Source organism: Notamacropus eugenii, chromosome 1, assembly GCF_028372415.1.
Source record: "Notamacropus eugenii isolate mMacEug1 chromosome 1, mMacEug1.pri_v2, whole genome shotgun sequence".
NCBI lineage: Eukaryota > Metazoa > Chordata > Mammalia > Diprotodontia > Macropodidae > Notamacropus > Notamacropus eugenii.
Genome location: NC_092872.1, coordinates 60003317 through 60028273, shown reverse-complemented (window position 1 = coordinate 60028273; position 24957 = coordinate 60003317). Strand labels below are relative to the sequence as shown.

The 24957-nt window shown below is 38.9% G+C and overlaps 1 protein-coding gene across 3 annotated transcripts in view; it reads left to right on the top strand.

The window, feature by feature from the left end:
* PRKCB (protein kinase C beta) overlaps positions 1-24957 on the top strand; it is a 619385-nt gene that overhangs the window by 404516 nt on the left and 189912 nt on the right. For all 3 annotated transcript variants that reach the window (XM_072603854.1, XM_072603845.1, XM_072603861.1), the window contains exon 9: positions 4567-4713. In XM_072603854.1, the coding sequence (XP_072459955.1) occupies positions 4567-4713 (147 nt within the window). The remainder of the gene's footprint in view (positions 1-4566; positions 4714-24957) is intronic.

Sequence of the window (24957 nt, the reverse complement as noted above, 5' to 3'; positions counted from 1 at the left end):
AACACAAGCAAAAAGAAAATGAAAGAGCTTGCATTCTAATAGGAAAAGACAACTCAAAAAAGGCTTTTGAAATGGGATGGCAGGTAGAATAGGTGTCCATTTTGGGGCAAGGTGGAAAAGAATCTGAGCTAGGGTAGAGTGAGGAGGGCTTACATGGTGTCTCCATAAGTAGAGATTCTGAAGAAGAACTTGTCTGTCAGAGGAAGAGATTATAAGAATGAAAATGTTGCCAATGGGAGAAGACCACTGAACTGGAGGTGGAAATGCAATCTGGAGAGTCAGAAACTGAGCTAATAAATGATTATCTAGCTTTTGTTTGAAGATCTCCAATATGAATAAACCCATTCCCTGCTAAAGAAGCCCACTCCACTTTGGAATTGAAAGATTTTACTTACCTCAAGCCCACATTTGCTTTTCTGTAACCTCCATCCATTTACTGACCTCCTACTTAATGCCCATTCTAAGGGAATACAGAGATAAGCAAAGCACAATTCCTGACCTCTCATCACTTTCAGTCTAGTTGAGGAGATGATATCTATGTGAAAAATTGAGTAGCAATGCAAAATTATGAATGCTAATGCTGAGTAGGACGGACCATGAGGAAGGAGGCATTCAGAGGAAGAAGGAAACCCTGACTAGGGTGCCCAGTATTATAGTTTCTTCCCAGTACTGAAAACTGGTAAATTGATGACAACCTGAGAACATTTTAAAAACAGAAAGTGTTGTTGGAGCCAAGATGGCAGCTTAGATGTAGCAACCCAGTTGAACTCTCTCAACATTCCCCTCCAAACAGCTTTAAAATGATTCCTGAAATCAAATTTTGAAGTGGTAAAGCCAGCAAAAGGTCAGAGTGGAACATGTTTCTGGCCTAAGAAAGCTTAGAAAGTTGGGAAGAGGAATTTGTAATACCAGGGTGGAGGCCTGTCTGTAGCACACACATGCAGCAGTAGCAACAGCTGAGGCAGCTGCAGCAATTTCACAAGCTCTCAACCCAGAGTTGGTAAGGGAGTTGGACTACTGGTCAGAAAGATCACAAAGGACCCTTTGGTGGCACTAGGTGCAACTGGCACTGATTGGCAGCTCTATTGCCCGTATGAAATTCTAGGTTGTGGTTGCTGGGCACAGCCACAAGAGAGCTCCATCAGGGAGCTGGAGCCCTAATCCTAGTTGCAGAGCTAATAGGAGAGCTTGGTGCTTATGGCAGTGGGGGACAAGGGACCTTTTCTGGATAAATATCAGAGTATAGAGCAGAAGAGCATTGATTACACTTCTCCCTAGATTAAGCCACCTTGGGATCACAGAAAGCTTACAGGCCCCACAGAACTAGCTCTGACAACAATAGCATGAAAAAGTCTGAATCTTGGGATAATGTCTCTTTACCCCTAGGTGAACAGAGACCAACTTTAATGTAACATTCAAAGTCAAGAAAAAATAGGCTGGAGAAATGAACAGACAACAAAAAAACAACTTAAGCATGAAAAGGTACTAGGGTGGCAGGGAAGACGAAGACCTAATCTCAGAAGAAGACAGCAATGTGAAAATAGCCACAATTGAAGCCTCAAAGAAAAATGCTAACTGGGAACCAAATCCCAATAAGAATATCTGAAAGAGTTAAAGAAAGAGGTAAAAGTAGTAAAGGAAAATTTAGGCAAATAAATGAGAGTGATATAAGAAAATTATGAAAAGAGAATTAACAGCTTGGTTAAAAATGGGGGGGACATAAAAATACTCAAGAAAATACCTTAAAAAACAAAATTGACCTAGTAGTGAAAAAAATTAAAAGGCACAAAATATCACTGAAGAAAAGAGCTCCTTAAAAGGCAAAATAGGCCAAATGGAAAAGGAGAAACCAAAATTCTCTAAAGAAAAGAACTTCTTAAAAACCAGAACTGAACAAGTTGTGGCATATGATTGTGATGGAGTTCTATTGTGCTATAGGAAATGATGAGAGGGGTACATTCAGAAAAACATGGCAAAACCTATATGAACTGATGCAAAGTGAAATAAGAAGAACCAGGAAATTATTGTGTAATTGACCAATGCTGTAATGATGATCAGCTGTGAAACACTTGGCTACTCTGATCACTACAATGATCCAAGACTATTTCAAAGGACAAATGGTGAAAAAAAAATGCTATCCACCTCCAGAGAGAGAACTAATGAGCTCTGAGTGCAAATTGAAGTATAACTTTCTTGCTTTATTTTTTTTGCTTTTTTTCAATATGACTTATACAGAAACATGTTTTGCATGATTTCACATATATAATTGATGTCATATTTCTCAACCCTCCATGGGAAAGGGGTGGGAAGGAAGGAGAGAATTTAGAACTCCAAGTTTAAAAAGAAAAGAATGGTAAAAACAAAATATTTTTTAAAGTAAAAAAAAATAAGAGTATTTATACTTCTTGGAAAACTCTTCTGATCCTACCTCCCCTCCCTAAACAGTAATGGCTTTTCTTCATAAAGCACCTTGTATGCACTTAGTATGTGTTGTTTTGTGTATGGTATGTGCCTTCTCTTCCTACTAAATTGTAAGTTCCAAGTTCCAGGGACTGTGTCTTATCTAAACTTTCATTTCTTCACCAGCGCTTAGCACTAGCCTAGATTTGCACATGATAAATTTAATTATTCCATGTGACATCTCTTTAATTTAAAGAAATTTAAAGATCATGGTCATGTCTAGATACTATGGGAATGGGGGTGAGATATGGTTTATAAAGATGTGAAGAGGTATGTGAGGAGAAGTCTAATATCCCAAATGGGGACAGTGATCATGGTTTAGCCCTTGGCACTGCTCAGATGTATCTGGAGCATTGTGTTCAGTTCTGGGTGCCAGATTTTAAGAGTGATGCTGACAAAGTAGAGAGTATCTGAAGATTGGTAGCCATGATTACAAAAAGGATTTGGACACAATTTCCTCTGAGGAATAGTGAAAAGTACTGGGGATGATGAGTCTATAGAAAAAAAAAAAAACTTATTAGGTTGGGTTGTTGCTCAGTTGTTCAGTCCTGTCCAACTCATTGTGACCTCATGGACCATAAAAATCCAGATCCTTCTCTCCTCCACTATTTCTTGAAGTCTGTCCAAGATCATATTCATAGTTTTCATGACTCTGCTGTCCCCTTTTCTTTTTGCCTTCAATCTTTCTCAATACTAGGGTCTTTTCCATTAAGACCAGTCTTCTCATTATGTGATCAAAGTATTTAAGTTTCAGCTTCAAATCAGGATGAGTAGGGGAGACATTACTGCTATCTTATTATTGCTAAAATCTCTTAGATCAAGAGGAAGTAAATTTCTGAGTAGCTCCAGAGGAGAGAACTAGGGCCAATGGATGGAAGTTAAGGGATGGCACTTTTAAATATAACATAAAGATGAACTTGCTAAACTCTAATGCAGTATAAAAGTGGAATACTTTGGGGAATAGTGAATTCCCCATACCTAGAGTTGTTCAAGTGGAAGTTGAATAAACAACCACCACAAAGGGATCTCTGCCTTGAGAAACAGATTGAGGAAGAAGAGCTTTGAGATGCCCTTCAGCTGTGGGATTCTAGAATTCAAAGTCTGGCACATGTGGATGCTGAGAGTCAACACAAGTGATATGCCAGAAACCAGATTATCAGAAACCCAGCAAGCACATTGCTTAAGGGAAAGTCAATGCAGGTGTTTAGAGGTCTGGATCATGCAGGGGGAGAGGAGAGATGCACAGGAGACCAGATGGAAAGCACCAGCTGTGCTGAAGCACCAGAGGAACATCATTTAGAGGCATGGCCTCAACCAGAAGCTTTTGGGGGGGGGGGGTTCCTTCCCTGTCTGGATCAATGAATCAATAAACATTTATTAAATGCCTACAATAGGGTAGGTATTGGGGATACCAAAAGCAGTTTATATTATAGTAGTGTAAGCTACGTGTAAACTTTAAAGTATATCTAAATCTGTACAAGGTAAATATAAGTCAATGAGAGGAGGAGGGGCGACACTAGACAAGAGTACCAGAGTAGAAGTCATTGCTGGGGTCAGAGAACAGCCCTGTCCTCACAGGAGTCCAGTGATGTTCATTCTGTGAGCCTTTGTTTTCCCATCTGGATAGTAGTGATGATAATATTTGTAATGGCTATTTCACAACATTGTTGTGAGAAATGCTCTTTTTCAGCTATACAATACCTTAAAAAATAATTTATTGTTACTAGAAGGGAAGTGTAGCAGAGTGATGAAGTCAGGAAGACTTTCAAAGTCAAGAAGACCTGAATTCAGCTCTACCTTGACATGTACACACTTGCTGTGTGATCCTGGACAAGTCACTTAATTTCATTCCCTAGGCAGCTTCCTAAGACTTAAAGTTATTTGTAACTTACTGATCTGCTTCACTGGGGAAAATTTCCATGCCAACAGTTTCCTAAGCCTGTGAAATCACAGGTCCAGATGAAGCAAATACTGGTTATTACCATTGCTGTGAGTACTTCTTCATTATTTATAATGTGTGTGTGTGTGTGTGTGTGTGTGTATCATCTGTATTTTTCAGTGCTTTTGTGGATCCTTTCTAAATATTCTGTGTGTTTTCCCCTACAGAGAGCCAAGATTGGCCAGGGAACCAAGGTTACTGAAGAAAAGACAGCAAATGCAATATCTAAAATTGACAACAATGGAAACCGAGATCGGATGAAACTGACTGACTTTAACTTCCTCATGGTCCTGGGGAAAGGCAGCTTTGGCAAGGTATAGTGTGGTGTGGCAATAAATTGCTTCACAAGGAAAAGAGCATTCCTAGGATTTGGGGTCTTTGAATTTGGCACAGTTAAAATTATCTTCTGTCTTAACAAAGTAACAACATGGTCTAGAGTATCAAACTGGATTAAAAGTAAAACAACCTAAATTCTCATCCTGTTTATACCATTTGTTTAGGATGTTTCCATTGCACTGCCTCCTCTAAGCTAACGTAGGATGCAAGTAGCTTTATTATTCACTTTATCATTTGGACACATTTATCGATATGCAGCTGCACAGGTCCTATGTTAGTTACTGCATCAGTAATCCAGGGGAAATCATCTTGGTCTTCAAGGGACATCCTGCCTAAAAGAACTTGAGGCAGAGGAGAATCTCATGAGCCACCAGTGCCTTTAGGAGATTGGATGCTGTTGAAGATATTGTGGACTGGGAGTTAGGAGATTCAGGTTATAATCCTAGCTGTCTGAGACTCTGGTGTGACCCTCTTCTCTGTGATCCTTAGTTTTCCCATCCATAAAAACTCAGTGGTACAATGGAATGAGTATTGTTTCAGAGGATGCAGATTCAAAACCCACCTTGGATACTCACAAGCTGTGTGACCTTAACCAAGTCACTTAACCTCTGTAATCATCATTTCCCTCATCTGTCAAAGGAAAGCATTTCATTAGATTACCTCTCAGTCTCTTCTATGTCTAGATCTATGACTGTGATTCCTTTCAGCTCTAGGATTCTGTGCAGTGTTTTAAAGTCTCTCCAGCTCTAACACTATGTTTTTGTGTTCTCGAGTTCTTTCCATCTCTGACACTGCACTCTATGTTCTGATTCTCTTCTGTCTCTGGTACTTCATTCTGCATTCTAAGGTCTCTTTCATCTCCAACACTCCATTCTTCGTTCCAAGGTCCCTTCCATCCCTGACACTCATTTTTGTATTCCAAGGTCCCTTCCATCTGTGATGCTTTATTCTGTGTTCCAAGGTTCCTTCCATCCCTACACTCTTTTCTGTGTTCCAACATCCCTTCCATCTATGACACTCTGAACTCTCAGTTTTTAGGATATTTCCTAGCTCTAATATTTTAATTACCCATGATTCTCAATCCATGCCATTTTACACAGAAACGTGCAAGCCCCAGTTTTCAGTGTTGGATCTGAAAAATAAATAACCAGAGTTTTCATTGATGATGCTCCAATTAAATCACCTATTTCTGGAGCAGCTGCCATCCAGTGACAACACAGGTGTGGGATGTGCTTCCAGAAAGAAAGCAATCAGGAAGCTGCCATCTGTAATTCATTGTTCAGGCCACCTGCTTGTTTTAGAACCATGTCATAGGTGGACTGGAAAAAAGTCTGCCTCCTTTTGCACTTTACAATCACCAAGATGGGCTGTAATAGGATGATCTGCTGTAAAGGTTATGGTCATCGTAAATTGTGGTTAAGTACTTTTACTGTTCTCTCTCTTAAATTCATATACTAAAATCTAGGGTGCCCAAATCCATATCTTTTGCTCTACTGGTTTAAAGGTGACCCTACAGATGAAACTTCACATAGACTCTTTAGAAGAGAGTGTCCTAAAAGACAGGAAAGAGATAGTTTTAGTTTGAAGCTTGGAACATTGGATCCTGAAAGGAATCTTAGAACACAGAATGTCAGAGCTGAAAGTTAAGACATGGAACAAAGAACTGTAGACAGGGGATGGACCTTAGAATGTGGGATGTTCCCCATGTAAATGAGAAAATAGAAGCTTAGGGCGTTTGGGACTTGCCCACAGTCACATAGCTAGTATGTAATAGAGTGAGGAGCTGAACCCAAGCCTTCCTGAACTTCCATACTAAACATTTTAGGGGGTAAAAGAAACAAACAAAAACCTGAGGTCCAGAGAGGTAATTGACTCCTTCCATGCCACACAGCTATTTAGTAAAACAATGAGAAGTAACTAACCTAGTACCTGGCACATAGGAGGTACTTAATAATGTTTATAGAGTATTGACTGACTATAATCCATTGCTTCTGATCTCTTACACTGCTTACACCTACATATTCTTAGTGTCTCTGGTCCCAGGACAAGACTGCCCAATGTGCTCATCTGTCATAACTTTGTGACAGGAGTTTGACACAGAGCTAAAAATTAGATGGAAGCTGGCCTTGAGATAGGGTCTTCCTGATGCCATGGCTCTCTCTCCCTCTTTCACTGCCTCATTCTCTCCAAGCACTCATTGTATCTGCCCAATGGAACGAGTAGGGACAGCCTGGTAGTACAATGGATAGAGCACCAGTCCTGGACTCAGGAGGACCTCTGTTCAAATCTGGCCTCAGATCTTTACTAACTGTGTGACCATGGGCAAGTCACTTAACCTTGATGGCCTGCACAAGCACACACACACACACACACACACACACAACGTCAGAGGCTATCCAGTGGAACAAATAAGTAGGAGGAGATGAGCAGAAACCTTCTGAGAAGTCAACCATGTCCAAGGGAAAATAAGATGGTGGAGCTGGAAGCAACTTGACGACATACTGCAGAACACAGAACATCAGAGTTGGAAGGGGCATTGGACGTAGAATACAGAATATCAGAGCTTAAAGGGACCTTGAAATACAGACTAAAGAATGCAGTTCTAAACAGAGATGGAACTAGTGAGGTGGTATAGTGGGTAGAGCCCTGGGCCAGGAGTCAGGAAGATCTAAGTTCAAATCTAGTCTCAGACACTGACTAACTATGTGACCCTGCACAAGTCACTTAATATCTGCCTCATGTGTCCTCATCTGTAAAATGGGGATTATAGTAACAACTCTAATCTAGGATTGTTATGAGGGTAAATGAGAGAATAGTTGCTGTCTTTAAAGTACTGGATAAGTGCTCTTGTCATTTTCTGTCCCTTCCTACTGTCAATTAATTAAAAAAATTATTTGGCATCTATTATGTCTAAGACACCTAAGAAATGAAGGTGAGAGTGAGCTAAATAAGTTTCTACCTCCCTTAGGGGTTTATAATCTAGCAGAAGAGGTAAGTACCTGAAACTCAAATTAGAATATGATAAATATATAAGAGGAACCATACTGAACTACCATGTGCAGAACACTGTGCTAAGCACCTCTTTTTTTTTTTTTTTTTTTTTTTGGGACAGGGTTAAGTAACTTGCCCAAGGTCACATAGCTAGTAAGTATTTGAGGGCAGATTTGAATTCAGGTCCTCCTGACTTGATGACTGGTGCTCTTTCTACTTTGCCACCTAGCTGCCCCTAAGCACTTTTTAAAACATATTATCTCATTTGCTCCTCACAACAATTCTGAGAGGTAGGTGCTGTTATCATCCCATTTCATGGTTAAAGAAACTGAGGCTGACAAAAATTAAGTGACTTGCCTACGGTTACACAGGGAGTTGTGTCTAAGGTCAAATGTGAATGCAGATTTTCCAGATTTGATGCCCAGCCCTCTGTGTACCTAACGCTGAAGTTAGGTAAGATTGCTTCTATCTGTGGAGTGGGATCAGAGGAGTCAGGGAAAGAACAAAGCCCTTGGAGGCAGTTGAGACCTTAGGAAGCATCTCTTTCCCATTTTATTGATGAGCAAATAGAGGCCCAGAGAAATAAAGTGACTTGACCAAGGTCAACCAGATAGTAAAGGGTTTCATGTAGGAGTGTGCCTGGATGGAGGTGGTCCTCTAACCTCCTCCCCCATTCACTTCCTTTTTTTTTCCTCCCACATTCCTAAGAGGAAAGGCAGTTTTCTGATTTCTCCTTTCCAAATCATCAGGTAAACTGCCTCTGTGGGAGCCCCTGTGCTCATGCTTGTCTGCCATTAACCATTCACTTCCTTTACAACCCCAAGAAGGGAGAATTTTGTATTGGGTTACTCTGCAAGCACTCATTAAAACACTATATACCAGTCACCCAGCTAAGCCCTTCAAATACGAAGAAAGGTCAAAACAGTTCCTGTCCTCAAGGTGTTTATGTTCTAAGGAGAGAGACAACAGGCAAAGTTATATAGAAACAGGGTAAATTGGAGATAGTCTTAGAAGGGGGGAGGGGGACAGGAAAAGGTTTCTGGAAGACGACTGAAGTTTAGCTGAGACCTGAAGGAAGTCAGAGAAGCAAGGAGTTAGAGGTGAAAAGGGAGAAAATTTCAGACTTGGGGGCCAGCCAGGGCAAATTCATAGTCTGGAGATGGAACGACTCCTTCAAGGAACAGCTAGGAGGTTGAGGTCACTGGATTGTAGAGAAGTGAGAAGGCTGGAAAGGTAGGAGGGGGTCAGTTTATGAAGGGATATTAAAAGCCAAACGGAGGATTTTATATTTGATCCTGGAGATAAAAGGGAACTGCTGTTTATTGAGTTTATTCAGTAAGGAGGCTGACACGATCAGACATGTGCTTTAAGAAGGTCACTTAACACAGTAGGCATTTGGTCAATGTTTTATGAACATGAATGCTCTTAACATCACTTCCTGCTAGACTTCTTGACCTTTCCACCTTCCTTCCATTTCCGAAGACCAAGTTGACCAAAGAATCTTGATAGGTAAAAGGGAAGTAAAAGTTTCATATTGTGAGACACAAGCCCTGTGCCACCCAGGTATGGAGGGGATCAGAGGTAGAGTTTAAATGGATCTGAATTTTCTAAAAGAATCACCCTTAATTAGAGGGGGGTGCTGATGAGTGAGGTGATACCTTCTTGCAAGTTGGATTTGTTTCCAGTCCATTGGAGTCTGTCATCCCTCCCCCAAATCTTTCCACATGGAAATAACTGGGGCCCCTTAGGGATGGTGAATTAATTGAATAACCACGATTTCCTTCCATGCTGACAAGTGGAAATAGGGCTTTAAATTGCCTTTCTGATTAAGTGCTTCAATTACAGGTGTGGAGGAAGGGACTAGGGAGAAGGAGAAGTGAGAAACCATTTGGAAAGTTAAAGCAAGCTTTTGAGAAAGGGACAGACTTGCATTAGATTGAGTGGATCTAACTGTTCTAAATTTGCTAATGAATGCCTGACTTATAGGACTAAATCAGGAGTCATTTCTTTTCTAAGTCTAGACTCCAGGGCTCCTAATTCTCTTAGGTTTTTGGTCCCTGAACCACAAGGAAGAATGAGGACATTTGTTGCAGGAGGTTGGAAAGTGTGCACTTGTACTCTGTTGGACAGGTCATTGAACCTCCTAAAGCTCAGGTTCCCCACATTTAAAGCATCCCTCATCTCTAAAAGTTTCAAAATTCATTGTCTCAGGCTACATTACAAGGAAGGGGAGATGATGAATCACAAATGGAATTCAAGCTGGTTTTCTGGAGTCTCCCCTTGAAATCTGAAGAAAATGGTAGAAGTGAAGTTTTGATCCAGGATTAAGACCCAGTGGGGCCCCAAGACCCTTCCTAGGCTTCTTATTGCATCTGATTAAAAAACAATGACAGTAGTGGTGATGGTTGTGTTCAAATTCTCTCTTGTTCTGGTCCCCTTCACCACATTTCCCTTCTAGTCAGTATGGTAAATTTATAAGCAGTTAATATAAAGTAGCAATAGCAAAGGTTGCAAAGGGTCACATACAAACTGTCACAAAGTTCAAAGGAGCATCATTTACTCGTTATTATCATGTTAGCCAAAAATCATGTTCTAGTAATATGTGCTGAATTGGGGAATCCGATCCATCTAGGCTTTACTGTCAGGACCTTTCGGTCCTACAATATGTAAATCTCAGAGAAATTCCAGATATCCACAATTAGACCAGCAAAACACCATATAGTGCTGATAAGTCTGAGGTGATGGAACATGTTTGCTTTAAAGTTTTACCAACAACTGTGAGATGATTTACATATGTTAATGAATTAACCCCAAGGTAGCACAGATAAGAGTCTCTTTCCTTTAAAGACCCCATAAAATGAGACCTCAAACGACTTGCCCCTCTCCCCAGTATTCTTCCATCTCCATTGAGTCCATGGTGCTTAGTGATCTCAACTCTACTCCATGGTTAGGGAGTGATTATCTGTGCAGCCCCACCTCCCCATCTTGTTCCCCAATGCTACCTGCCTTCCTTCACCACACCATCCCTGATCCCACACTGCCTATGTACCCTCCTTTTCCCACTTATCTTTTTATTTTCTGTGACTCTTTGCCCTTACACTCTCTGGAACTTATAAAAGTGTGATTTCAGCCTTATTCTATGCTTCCATCATGGTCTTTCCCAGTGAGTACTCAAAGAACTGGGGCTGCCCATTTCATAATTTCATAAATTAATTATCAATTCTATGATGATGATAACTGATATTTATTTTTAGAACTTGAAGATTTGCAAATTCCTTTTACATAAATTGTCTCACTTGATCCTCCCTGTGAGCAAGGAGGTCCCTGCACTGGAGGGAACACCTAGTCCCCCAGTCACAGAGAGGTGGGAAAATGGTAGAACAATTTCCCATCGATGAGGGTCTCTCTTATTCCAGGGATGAGATGATGATGATGGCACTGCAAATATAATTACCTGTATTTTACAATTGAGAAAAGTGGGAATCACAGATTAAATGACTGTCAAGGTCACACAATGCATTAGTTATTAGTAGAATTCATTCATCTTTGTCTTGCCCATGAAGTTCAGAGATGTTCATTCTTGGAAATTTGTTCTGCCACTTTCTCATCCTTCTAGTGCTTGGGAGCCACAACCCAATCTCCCACCCCTACCAAGGAATTAGTGGATAATTTCAGGGAGTTCATAAACTTGGATTGGAAAATTATATCTTTATTTTCACTAACCTCTAACTGAATTTTAACATCTTTAGTTATTTAAAAATATTATTTTGAGAAGGGTCCAATGGTTTCACCAGACTGCCAAAGAGATCCATGAAACAGACTAGGCATCTCTGCACAATGTGAAATGCAGACTACATGTTCCTTTTAGTGCAGGGATGCCCTTTCCCTGATCCACTTTCACGAGGTGTTCTGCCTTCATCTTGATCTTCAGCTTGGATACAAAGTCCCCATGGCCTGTTACTGGGACCCTCCCCCTCTCTACCTGCAGTGGTGAAATGCTCATATGTATCAGTGCATTCTCCCATTTTACATTTGCCAGTTTGATGTGAGAGGTGAAGTGTTCCCAGTCTTGGGGCCCCTTTCCTCATCTCATCTACATCTCTCCACACTCTTTACAGAGAAGCTGCTTGGGTGACAGATATGGCCTGGGTTTGACAAGTATAGCTTTGCTGGCATCACTTCAGCATGTCCAATCAATCTCTTGGAATCCTTCCTCTCAAGGGATAGGGCCAGTTGAGTAAACAACCCAAACACAGCCCAGAGTTATTTACTAGAGCTTACTCTACAGAAACTGCTTTTGTTTTCCAACTGAATATGGAAAAATTCCAATTGAGGGAAAATATTTGAATATGCTTTTCCTTATTGTTACCCAAAAGCTATAACTTTTGCTCTCTATGATGATGATGATAGTAATCATTTTGATGCTACAGATGATCATTATTTAATGGACTACACAGATCATAGTCCCTCAAGACAGTTCGTCTTGAGTTGCCTGGTGTCTCTCACCCCCCCCCCCCCCAAAAAACCATCAACTGGTAATGAACCTTCTCATGATTATAATTATAGCTAACATTTGTAAAGCACTTTCAGGTTTATAACTGTCCTCTGATTATTAAGATGTTCACCAACATTATTTACCATAGAATATCAGAGAAATAGTTCAAGTGAGGGAAGTAATCTCCATTCATTTGAATCACAGAATCTCAAAGCTGCAAGAAGTTGTAGACGCTATTTAGTTGAAGCCATGCCTAAAGTAGTACCATCCATTCTTACTATAACATCATGGTAAATTGCCCTTCCTGAAACCTAATTAAGTTCTATTGCCTAATGAGGAAATCCTCTATTCCACAGTCATTGAGGTTTTGCTTAAGGGTCTCCAATGAAGGAAAGGCTCCTCCCTTGTGAAAGGGCATGTTATGCTTTTACATAGCATTAATGGTTAGGGAGTTTTTCCTTATATCAAGTCTAAATTTACTTTTTTTTTTACCTTCTTCCCATTGCACTTAGTCTTTTCCTGTGGGTTAAAGTAGAACAGATTCCATCTCTTTTTCCCCCTTTCAGATCTGTGAGTACAGTTATCATGACTTCTTTTAAGTATTTTCTTATCTAAAATGAAACTCCTCTAGTTTATTCATATCTATTTCATGTGGCATGACCATCCCTGTTACCCTTCTGTGGATTCACTTCAACTCATCTCTATTTTCCTAAAGTATGAAGCCTGGAGTCAGAGGACTTGGGTTCAAATCCTGCCTCTGACCCTTAATATTTGTATGATCTTATTTAGGCAAGTCTTTTAACTTCCTGACCTCAGTTTCTTCATCTGTAAAATGAGAGGGTTGAACTTAGATGCCTTCTGATGTCCCTTTGAGTTCTAGATCTATGACTCTATGGAACAAATCTTTTAGACATGTTCTAGAACTCATTTCTAGATGTTTTGACTCTCAATGTAACCTAAAATTATATTACTTTAGCTTGTCATCTCATAATATGACTGTTGTTGCTCCATCCTTCAAATAGGATCAATAGTTCATACCTGGAGAAGCTAGGATGCCTGGGTCTGCTTTGGGTCCTCATTTTCCTCCTGACCATAGCCTACCCTGACCCTGGAAGTACCTTTCTTTCTTTCTTTCCTTTTTTTCTTTCTTTCTTTCCTTTTTTTCTTTCTTTCTTTCTTTCCTTTCTTTCTTTCTTTCTTTTTCTTTCTTTCTTTCTCTTTCTTTCTTTCTTTCTTTCTTTCTTTCTTTCTTTCTTTCTTTCTTTCTTTCTTCCTTCCTTCCTTCCTTCCTTCCTTTCTTTCTTTTTCTTTCTTTCTTTCTTTCTTTTTCTTTCTTTCTTTCTTTCTTTCTTTCTTTCTTTCTTTCTTTCTTTCTTTCTTTCTTTCTTTCTTTCTTTCTTTCTTTTCTTCCATCCTTTCTTCCTTCCTCTTTTTTTATTTCTTTCTTTCTTATATATAATTCATTTATTTTCAGTTCTTAACATTGACTTCCATAAGAATTTGAATTCAAAATTTTCTCCCCATCTCTCCCCGCTCCCCACCCCAGGACAGCATGCACCCCATCCACCCCTTCCTCCAGTCTGTCCTCCTTTCTGTTGCCCACCCTTCTTCCATGCCCCTTCCCTTCTCTTTTCCTGTAGGATAGAATAGATTTCTATACTCCATTGCCTGTATAGCTTGATTTCTAGTTGCATACTAAAACAATTTTTAACATTCATTCTTAAAGCTTTAGTTCCATATTCTCTCCCTCCCTCTCCACCCACCCTCATTGAGAAAACAAGCAATTCAATATAGGTCATACATGTGTAACAATGCAAGGCACTTCCATAAAAATTATGTTGTAAAAGAGTAATCACATTTCCCTCTGTCTTATTCTGCCCTTCATTTATTCCATTCTCTCCCTTGACCTGTCCTCCCACAATAGTATTTGCTTCTGATTATCCCTTTCCCCAGTTTGCTGTCCCTTCTATGGAGTTTCCCTCTCCTATCCAGGGGAAAATAGATTTCCATATCCAATTGAGTGTGTGTTATTCCCTCCTTCAACTAGATCTCACGAGAGTAATGCTGAATTATCTCCTTTCATCTCCCTACCCCCTCCATTGTAAAAGCTCTTTCTTCCCTCTTTTTGTGTGATGTGATTTGCTACATTCTACCTCTCCCTTTCTCTCACTCCTAGTACATTCCGTTCAACAATAAATTTTATTTTTTTAGGTTATTCTCCCTCCATATTAAGCTTACACTGTGCCCTCTGTCTATATGTGTATATGTGTATATATATATGTATATATATACATATATATATACACACACATACACACACTCATGTACATATACATACCTACATATATAATACACATATACATGTATACCCATACCCCCCTACACACACACATACACACACACACATACATACATACATATATAGATATTCCCTCTACCCTAATACTGAAAAAGGTCTCATGAGTTACAAATAACATCTTTCCATGTAGGAATGTAAACAATTCAACTTTAATGAGCTTCTTAAGGCTTCTCTTTCCTGTTTACCTTTTCTTGTTTCTCTTGATTCTTGTATTTGAAAGTCAAATTTTCTATTCAGCTCTGGTCTTTTCAACAAGAGTGCTTGGAAGTCCTCTATTTCATTGAAATTCCAATTTTTCCCCTGAAGTATTATACTCAATTTTGCTGGGTAGGTGATTCTTGGTTTTAATCCTATCTCCTTTGACCTCTGGAATATCATATTCCAAGCCCTTTGATCCCTTAGTGGAGAAACTTCTAAATCATGTATTATCCTGATTGTATTTCCACAATACTTGAATTGTTTCTTTCTGGCTTCTTGTAATATTTTCTCCTTGACCTGGGAACTCTGGAATTTGGCTACAATATTCCTAGGAGTTTTCCTTTGGGGATTTCTTTCAGGAAGTGATCAGTGAATTCTTTTCATTTCTATGTTACCTTCTGGTTGTAGAATATCAGGGCAGTTTTCCTTGATAATTTCTTGGAAGATGATGTCAAGGCTCTTTGTTTCACCATGGTTTTCAGGTAGACCAGTAATTTTTAAATTATCTCTCCTTGATCTATTTTCCAGGTCAGTTGTTTTTCCAGTGAGATATTTCACATTGTCTTCTATTTTTTCATTCTTTTGGTTTTGTTTTGTGATTTCTTTCTTTCTCATAAAGTCATTAGCTTCCATCTGCTCCATTCTAAATTTTAAAGAACTATTTTCTTCAGTGAGTTTTTGAACCTCCTTCTACATTTGGTCCTTTCTGCTTTTTCAAACATTTTTCTCCTCATTGGTTTTTTGGACCTCTTTTGCCATTTGGGTTATTCTATTTTTAAAGGTGTTATTTTCTTCAGCATTTTTTTGGATTTCCTCTAGCAAGCTGGTGACTCGCTTTCATGTTTTTCTTGCATTGCTCTCATTTCTCTTCCCAATTTTTCCTCCACCTTTCTTACTTGATTTTCAAAGTCCTTCTTGAGCTCTTCCATGGCCTGGGACTGCTGCACATTTATTTTGGAGGTTTTGGATGTAGAAGCCTTGACTTTGATGTCTTTGTCTGATAGTATGCTTTGTTTTTCCTCATTAGAAAGGATGGAAAAAATACCTTTTCACCAAGAAAGTAACCTTTTATAGTCTTTTTCCCCCCCTTTTTTTGGCATTTCCCCAGCCAGTTACTTGAATTTTGAGTCCTTTGTCAAGTGGAGAGTATACTCTAGGGACCTGTAAGTTTTTTGTTCCTCCAAGGAGGCACAATAAAAGAAGAGGAGTTTACTCCTTTCTTGTCCTCTACTCTTGTCTGTGAGCAACCACAAGTGCTCTGATCTGCCCAAGATCTGCAAGTAGGGTTCCCTCTCCACAGTCACCACCAGCTCCACCATGCCAGAGCTCCTCCTCATCCCAGGGCCGCCAGTCAGGACTGAGATCCAGATCAACCCATTGATTTCCCCAGGGTCTTTAGGCTGAGAGCTCCAAAAACGGATGCTGCTGCAGTAACTTCTACTGCCCTGGGGCTAGGTCTTGGGCCAGACCCCTCACCCAGATGAAAGAGCTTTCTTACTGATCTTTGAAGCTGTCTTTGGTGTTTGGGGGTTGATAAATCTGGGAACTGCAGCTGTAATTCTTCACTCTGAAGCCTGCTCCAGATTTGTTCTTGCTGCATGGCCTAGGCTAGGCTGGGCTGCCCTCCACTCCAAGCCCAGTGTGATAGATCTTTCTCATTGGCCTTCCAGGCTGTCTTGGACTAGAAATCTCTTTCACTCTGTCATTTTGTGGCTTCTGCTGCTCTAGAATTTGTTTAGAGTCAATTTTTACAGGGATTTTATGGGCTGTGGAGGTAGAGCTCGAGCATTTTTATCCTTCTACTCCATTTTGGCTCGCTCCCCCCCTCTCCAGTACCTTCCTGTCTTAGCCCCCAATTTCTTTCTCCCTGTTTTTCTGGGAATTGTAATCAAATTGTTGCTCTCATTGCCTCTGGAAAGTGTATGTTCATGGTGGACAACTCTCTTGTTCCACTCAGAATCTTTGGGATTTCCTAAAGTATAACTTTCTGCCCTGGCCCCCCACTCTCGTATGTGTACTCATGAGAATGGAAGCTCTTTCATGGCAGAGGCTGGCTCACCTTTGCATTTTTATCCCCAGCACTGAGATTTACATATAATAAGCACTTAATACATCCTTTCACTCATTCATGCATTTGAATTTTAGTTCACAAAACCCACTAGATCTTCTTCAGACAAACTAATACATAACCATTACTCCCTCACCTTATACTTGGGAACGTGATTTTTTTTTTAACCCAAGTATAAGACTTTCTATTTATCCATACCAAATTTCCTATTTATTGGAATTCAGCCCAATGTTCAAGCCTGTTGATATCCTTTTGGTAATATATTTGCTATCCCTCCTAGTTTTGTTATCTCAATACCAGCCATTCTTCATCCAAGTCATTGATAAAAAATATTACATAGCTTATGACCAAGGAATGATTATAAGGAATCTCTACCTTTATCTAATTCATCCTGAAGCATTGATCACTACTCTTTGTGTGAGGCTATTTAACTAGTTTTTTATCCACTTATATGTATTGTTGTCTAGCACACATATCTCTGTCTTTTCCACAAGCACAGCACAAGAGATTTGTCAACTGCTTCCTTATAATCTATGTAAACTGTATTTATAGTACTCCACTAAAACACCAATCTAATCACCCTATTCAAACACACACTGGTTAGTTTGGCATGACCTGTTCTTGAAAAGCTAGACCTACTCTTTGCTATCACTGCTTCTTTTTCTGTATATTTCCTAACCATCATTTTAATAATAACCTTCTGAGTTTTATTAGGACTTTGTCAAGCTCACTAGTCTCTAGTTTGAAGACGCTACTCTTTCATTTAAAAAATGGAATAGTATTTATCCTTCTGTAAGTACTAAGGCAAACCTCTAAAAATTCCCAAAGTTCTCCTCTGGTCAGAGAGGTTATAGGGCTTTTCCCTTCTCCCTTCCCAAGTTTTTATATCTGGGGATTTTGTATGGAATGATTCCCTTTTATATAGATAGAACCTCAAATTTCTGAACTGTGAACTAGTATGTGTTTGTGTGTGTGCATGCACATTACTAATATGTATCTATATATCTCTATAGAAAGACATAGATTGATAGATATTAGTATCTATTCAATAACATCTATAGATAATAGTATCTTTTTATGTCTCTCTCTCTCTCTCTACATGTATATATATGTGTATATATATATATATATATATATATATATATATATATATATATATATATATATATATATATATATATATATTATACATAACTGGTTAGCTAGATGACTCACAGTGTGTTGTTCCTAAACTAATTTGAATTCATTTCTTGCTACTTATGCAACATCACCTCAGTTTATCCATGACTCTTAAGGAGATCAATCGATCGAATACTTTCTACAAATTTGTCTAAAGCCTATGATTGATTGATCAATCCTATAGGTCTTGTTCACACTTAGTTCACACATCTGATTGATCTTTCTCACCTCAAAAAGCATCATTTACCTTAATTGGGGCAAAGCAATTGATTGTATGACTCACTTGGCCTTTACCTCCACTCTAACATTTCCAGCTAGTCTTTGTTCATATTTTTTAATCTTTCAATGCTCCTAATACTGTTCTTCCAGTACTCCATCATGCATTTGAATTCATTGTCTATTACCTTCTCTTGGTTTCAGCTTCTGTAAATATCTTTCCAAAATCCAAGTTATTTGATGAATTCCTTGTGTTATCTACATCAGTCTCTTTAGAGAACTTTCTCTACTGTACGGCGTTTCCCTTCTTCTTCATCAGACTTACCATTCTTGGTGTCTTCCGAATTTCATTTCTGAGAGCTTTTATCCCTCCTGGATTGACTTCCCCTATAGAATTTTAGGATGGGATCCTTCCAATCCTTTCTGTGAACCACTTACTTTCCCCAAAATCTAGTGTACACCTTGATTATAAAGACCCTTCCTCCCTTTATTACAAGTTTTCAGATGGAGAGGTCACCTTTCCCCATGATTCCCATCATTTCTATTTTAACAATCTGATTCTTTTAACTGGTGAGAAATGGGTCCAGAATAGCAGTTTTCTTGGTTTTTTTCTCCCATATTAATTTTTTATTGTAGATTTTAAAACCAGCTACAAAAAATTAAATAAATGTACAAAACTCTAACTCCAAACTCTTAGTCCTTGGCAAGGTAGAGCCAAATAAATTAAGAAATAAGAAAGAAATGCAAAGAAAAGGCTTTGGAGCTGTGCTCCTTCCAGGCCAGTTGGTATTTCCCCCACCTTTTACTCTTTTTGCCTCTTTGCTTTCCTCTCTTTTCTTGGATATACAGATGTAGTCAGTGACTCTTCAGTTAGAGGACTTTGCTCTATTTTATGTTAGCCTTCCAATATTTTTCTTTTATGCTTTCTAAGTATCATTATTACATTACAATAATAATCCATTACACTTATATACCAATCATCTACTTAGTCATTTACTAATTAAAGTTGTTTTCACTTTTTACTCTTGAAAATAAAAGTATTATGAATATTTTTGTACAGATTGCTCCTTTCTTCCTTTATTATTTTTCAAAGGATAGAGTACTAGGACTTGGAAACTCTGGATTAAAAAGCCCCATCAGTCTTTTAACTCTTACTGTATATTGCCAATTGTTCTCCAAAATATTTGTACCAATTTACTGTCCTAAACAAAAATCTTCCCTCACCTGGTGAAGGTTCAAAAGTAAGGTAGATCAGGGAATTATTAGTTACTCTGCTTTTGTACAATGTTTTCAATCAGCCCATTCCATGTTTGGTAGGTTTAAGTAAACAACCTTACTCTGGCTAGATGCTTTACTAGGGATATAAAGAAGGGCAAAATTAGTCCCTGCTCTCAAGGAGCTTATATTTAATGGGGGAGGAAAACTATGAAAATGTAAGAAATTTATAGGGTAAATTGGAGGTAATCATGGAGAAAGACACTAGCATTAAAAGATGCCTAAGACTTCTTGTAGAAGTTGAAATTTGAGATGAAACTTGAACCAATCGGAGGAAGTCAGGAGGTAAGGAAGTGAAAATGAGAAGGAAGAACATTCTGGGAATGAGAGACAGACAGTGAAAAGTCAAGAAGTTTGGAGATGGAGTGTCATGTTTGAGGAGTAGCAATGAAGCCAGTGTCACTGGGTCTTAGAGTCTGTGGAAGGTAATAAATTGAAAAGAGACCAGAAAAATAGGCTTTAAAAGTCAAATAAGATTTTATATTTTATGCTGCAGGTAGTAGGGAGCCCCTAGAGATTCTTGAGTAGTAGGGATTTGATATGACCAGTTCTGTACTTTAGGAAGCTCACACAGAAGTTGATCAGAGGATGGGATGGAGTGGGCAAAGGCATGAGCTAAGGAAACCAAGTAGAAGGTTCTATTGCAGTGCAAGGTGATGAAAGGTCACACCATATGTGTGTCAGAGGAAAGGAGGAGAAATGGATAAGAAGTAGCAACAGACTGGATTGGGGGGGGGGGTGTGGTATGCAGTGAAAGAGAATAAGGAGTTGAGGATAATACATAGATTGTGAGCCCATGTGCCTGGGTTAATGGTGGTGTCATCAAACTGAACTATTTCACCCTCTTTTGTTTTAAGGGATGACTCTGGAAGGAGAAATTTAGGGATACATTGAGAAATAGAGGTGATATAAAAACAAAATGTAGCAGTGACATTCAAAGTGAGACTAGAAACTCGTTTTCCACTTCACTACTCAATGATCTTTCTACTACCCCACCTACCTTAGTCTGGTTTGTGAAAACATCCCTTTATATACTGCCTCAATGGACACCTGTTATGATGAATTGTTTACAACTGCCCTTCAGTATCTCCCAGAGGATGGACATATCTACTGTTTAGTTTAGCTTCTCAGAAGTTAAAAATGTTGATTGCTGTTAAGAATTCTAAAAATTACAATTTCTAGATTGTCAAAAGGTTTTCTCATCGTCTAACCATTTTCCGAATTTCTATAGCTTTAGGATATGATTCTATATTGTTTCTTATTTTACTCTGACTGTTTGATATATGTAAATTCCATTGCTCCAAATAGTCTTTGACACCCTCCACAGGAATACCTGGACTGTCTTTCACTCTGTCACTCATAGTGCTAGGGACAGTACTGGGCACATTGGTCACTCAGGATATCCTTGGTGATGGGTTGATTTTAGGGTTAGCTAGCCCAGATAATGAAATTGATTTGTTTTGCCATAACTGTTTGGTACTTCCCTCCTCCCCACCAAATCTGCAAAACACTACCTGGTTTTTGTTTAGGAGTCGCTATAATTCTACACTAGAATGTCAGAGCTGAAAGGAACTATACGATGTAAAACAGAGAATGATGTCAGAGCTGGAACAGACTTCCAAGTCCATGTATGAGAAAAACCCCTTAGAAAACTGAAGCTCGTGAATGAGAAGGGACTTGCCCAAGGTCACATATACAAGAAAAGTGAAAAATTATGGAATTTGACCCTAAATCACCTGACTCAAAGTCTAGTGCTTTTTTTCGCTATGCCAAGAAACACCCACATTTCTCTGTTCTCATTCTCACCCACATTTTTCATTGCTTGCATGAACAATGCTTGCTTAGACTGAGGGGAAAATCAGATAATTCTTTACAAAATGGGAATTCATTTAATTCCTCTGAATGTTTGACCTGAACACTGAGGTGAAGATGGGAAGAAAAAAAAAGTCTCATCCACCTGGAAATCTGAATTAGGCATCTGGGAAACAAGCCTTTCTCCTTATGAGATTCCTTGTAAATTGTGGCCATGCATCATCATAATATGTGGGGTGTCTTTGGGAGTCTTTTAGGAGTTCTTGTTTGCCTGCTTTGATTAGAGAGAGAAAGTTAGGAGATATTATAGCCTCTGTTGATTATAATAAATACATAATAAAGATCAGCATGAATGCTTTAATATATTATTGGCACAGTTTATTCCAGAGCAAGGAGAAAAGTTGATGAAAATACATTGATCTCTCTTCTTTGAACCCTAGCACTTACGAGGTGGACCACACATTTTGGTAGTGACTATGTATGTCTTATTCAGTAGTTCTATCTTCTTCCCTGGCTGTATAGCTTAGAGTTAGAGGGCATTTCTGAGCTTCTTTCTCAAATAAAAACTTAGTAAACTTAGTAAGAGATATCCTATCAACTGGGACCATCCTTTGTAATATGACTTAGATGAACATGTTGGTTCCCTTTTGTGGTATACAGATATACAGGGTAAATACCTACCAGTCCATAATCTTACAGATATACACCAAGACATGGCTTCCTTTAGCCAGACCCAAATAAACAAGAAGTCTCAGTTCATACAGCTAGACAAAATTGAATAAAATTTTAACATCTTGAGATGAGAGGGCCCCTCACAAATTTTTATAAGCCTTCTACTTCTAGAAGTACTCTCTTCAGTTAATTTCACTTGAAAATAAACTACCTCATTGAAGCACATACAAGCTGCTTGCCAGTGTCCACTATGTTCCTTCCACTGATGATTAGATATTAACTGTCTCTAGAAAGTAAAAAGGCTTCAGCTAATTAGAGCCTTACTCAGCTGCACGATAACAGATACTTTTTTTCTTTTCTCATTTTACTGCTTATTTGTGTTTTCTTGGTCTGGGCATAGTTGACATTTTCTAGGGGAACAGGATTCTCTAAGTAAATGAGATTGTGGTTCAGTTTTTTGTTTTGCTTTTTTTGTCCAAATTTGTGATTTCATCAATTCAGAGAAATCCCTTCTGAGAAAGTTTCCTCTACCAATGTAAATTGGCAACTACCCTGCAATTTATAGTCTTAGAGGGTTTCCTTTGGCACAGAGAAATGAAGTGACTTGCTTGTTGTCACACAGATAGTGTCAGAGGTAGGATCTGAACCTTGGCATACTCTCTGTCCATTGGGGTGCATTGCCCTTGACCTTTACCATCTCTTAATTTGCTAACATAGCTACAACAAAGACACACTAGGCAGGCATCACTTAAAGTCCTGCGTTGTTCCCTCATCAGTCACTCTCTCTGTCCATCTTCTCTCCCCAACCAGAATGGAAGCTCTTTGAAGGAAGAGTGTATTTTGTCTCGTGCTACATTTCCCACATCACCTGAGACACAGAATTGGGCAAATGGCATGGATTCAGCAAACTTTATTTGACTTGAATTGACTTTTGACATTAGTGGGGAAACAATAATTAGTTATGAGTATGTGTCATATTCTCCTACTAGATGGTAAGTTATGGAGGCAAGGAGAAGCATATTAGATTAATATTATTTTTACTGAGTTGCTTAACATAGGGCTCAGTTAGCACACAGATGAGGATTTGGGGGAAATGGAATGTTATCTCCTTAAAGAAAAGAATTGTCTTTCATCCTTTACGTTCCAACCCTTGTGCCTTCCACATAGTAGGCATTTATAATTTTTAATTGAGTTGTCATTACTGTTTAAAAATGTTCAGTGGTTCTCTGTTTAAAAATGTTCAGTGGTTCTCCATTGTCTACCAAATAAAGCTTATGCTCCTTAACCTGCTAGAATCTCAGAATCAGAAGCAACCTCAGAGGTCATCCAGCTGACCTAAGCACATCTTGGCTATATCTACCACACCACTCAGCTCACTCTACTCCATGCTTCAAGAAAACTAGACTACTTACCAACCTGTTTAATGGTCCATGCACTTCCACTTCCATGTCTTTTTTCTGCCATGTTACTCCCTGAACCTTGGATGTCCATCCCTCTATCCCCTTCTCTGCTTTTTTATTTCCTTTGCATTCATAGGATCATCAATTTAGAGGTCCTCAGATCTAACTTGCTTATTTCACAGATGAGGAAACCAAGGCACAGAAAACTTAAGTGACTTTTTGAGGTTTAAACTCACACAGCTAGGATATGTAGAGATATCTGAACCTAGGTATCTCAGTCCAGGTTCAGCACTATAATATCGAATAATACAGAAATATTATTTTTGCATGACCTTCCTGACTCCCCCAAATGAGTAATCTTTTCTCATTTAATCCCACAGTGCTTTGTATTCCTCTTATTTGTTTATCATAACCTGCTTGTATTACCTTTCTACTCAGTTATCGCCTCCAGCAGAGGTGAAGGAGGACATGATACACATGATACAATGATGCAAAATAACAGGGAAAACTTTGTAATAAAAATTAGAAAAGATTAAAAATAATAATAAAAAAGAAATCCCAGTGCCATGAGCGATTAGTTTGGGGTAAAAGGAATAGAAGTGGAATCTCAAAAAGAAAGAACAAGACTGTGTCAACAGCTAGAAGCCCAGAAAAGAGAATGATATATACAAAAGGATATATGTTAAAGGTATCATAGAAGTGTTAACAAAGTTTTTTGTGACGTCCAGAAGTTGACAGGTCTTTACTGCCTGGAGGAATTAGAGAAACTTTCCTTGAGGAGGTGACATTTAACCTGGGCTTTAATTCAGCAGTTGAAAGGGGGCAGGTGGAGGCAAAGCAATGGAAATAGGAAATAATGTTGTCGTATAGATGGGGACCAAAGGGTTGTCCAGTTTAGATGAAAGTTTGTAGATCACAGATGGTATGAAATATAAAGCTGAAAATAAAGGATCGAATCCAAATGGAGTTGGCCTTGAGTGCTAGGTGAGGGAATTAGTATTTTACTCAGTAAGGGATAGGGAGCCATTGCAGAATTTTGAGCCCTGAAGTGACTTCACCTGTAAATGAAGAAGATTATTCTGGTGGTATGATAAAAGATGGATTGGAGGAGTTATGGCATGGAGACAAGGAGTACAATTAGGGTGCTGATCATGCCATTCTGTGCTGCCATCGTAAGTGCCTCATTACCACCGTAGGCCACCTTTGTAAGTGTCTCATTACCAGAGTCTTATTACTAGACATTTACCATGGTGACAGTGTAATAGAGAACAGGAGACAAATGGGAGAGATGTCGTACAGCAAAATTGCCAGGACCTGGTAACTGATTAGATGTAAGATGTAAGGCTCTTAGAGTAGGCTCTCTTTTCTGGGCTTCTAGATATTGATACAGTCTCGTTCTTTGTTTTTGAGACTTCACTTCTATTCTTTTTACCCCATACTAATTGCTCTTGATACTGGGGTTCCTTTTTTTATTATTTTTATCTTTTTAAATTTTTTATTACAAAGTTTTCCCTGCTTTTTGTCCCACCCCTAGCCTTAGTTTTTTTTTTTTTAATT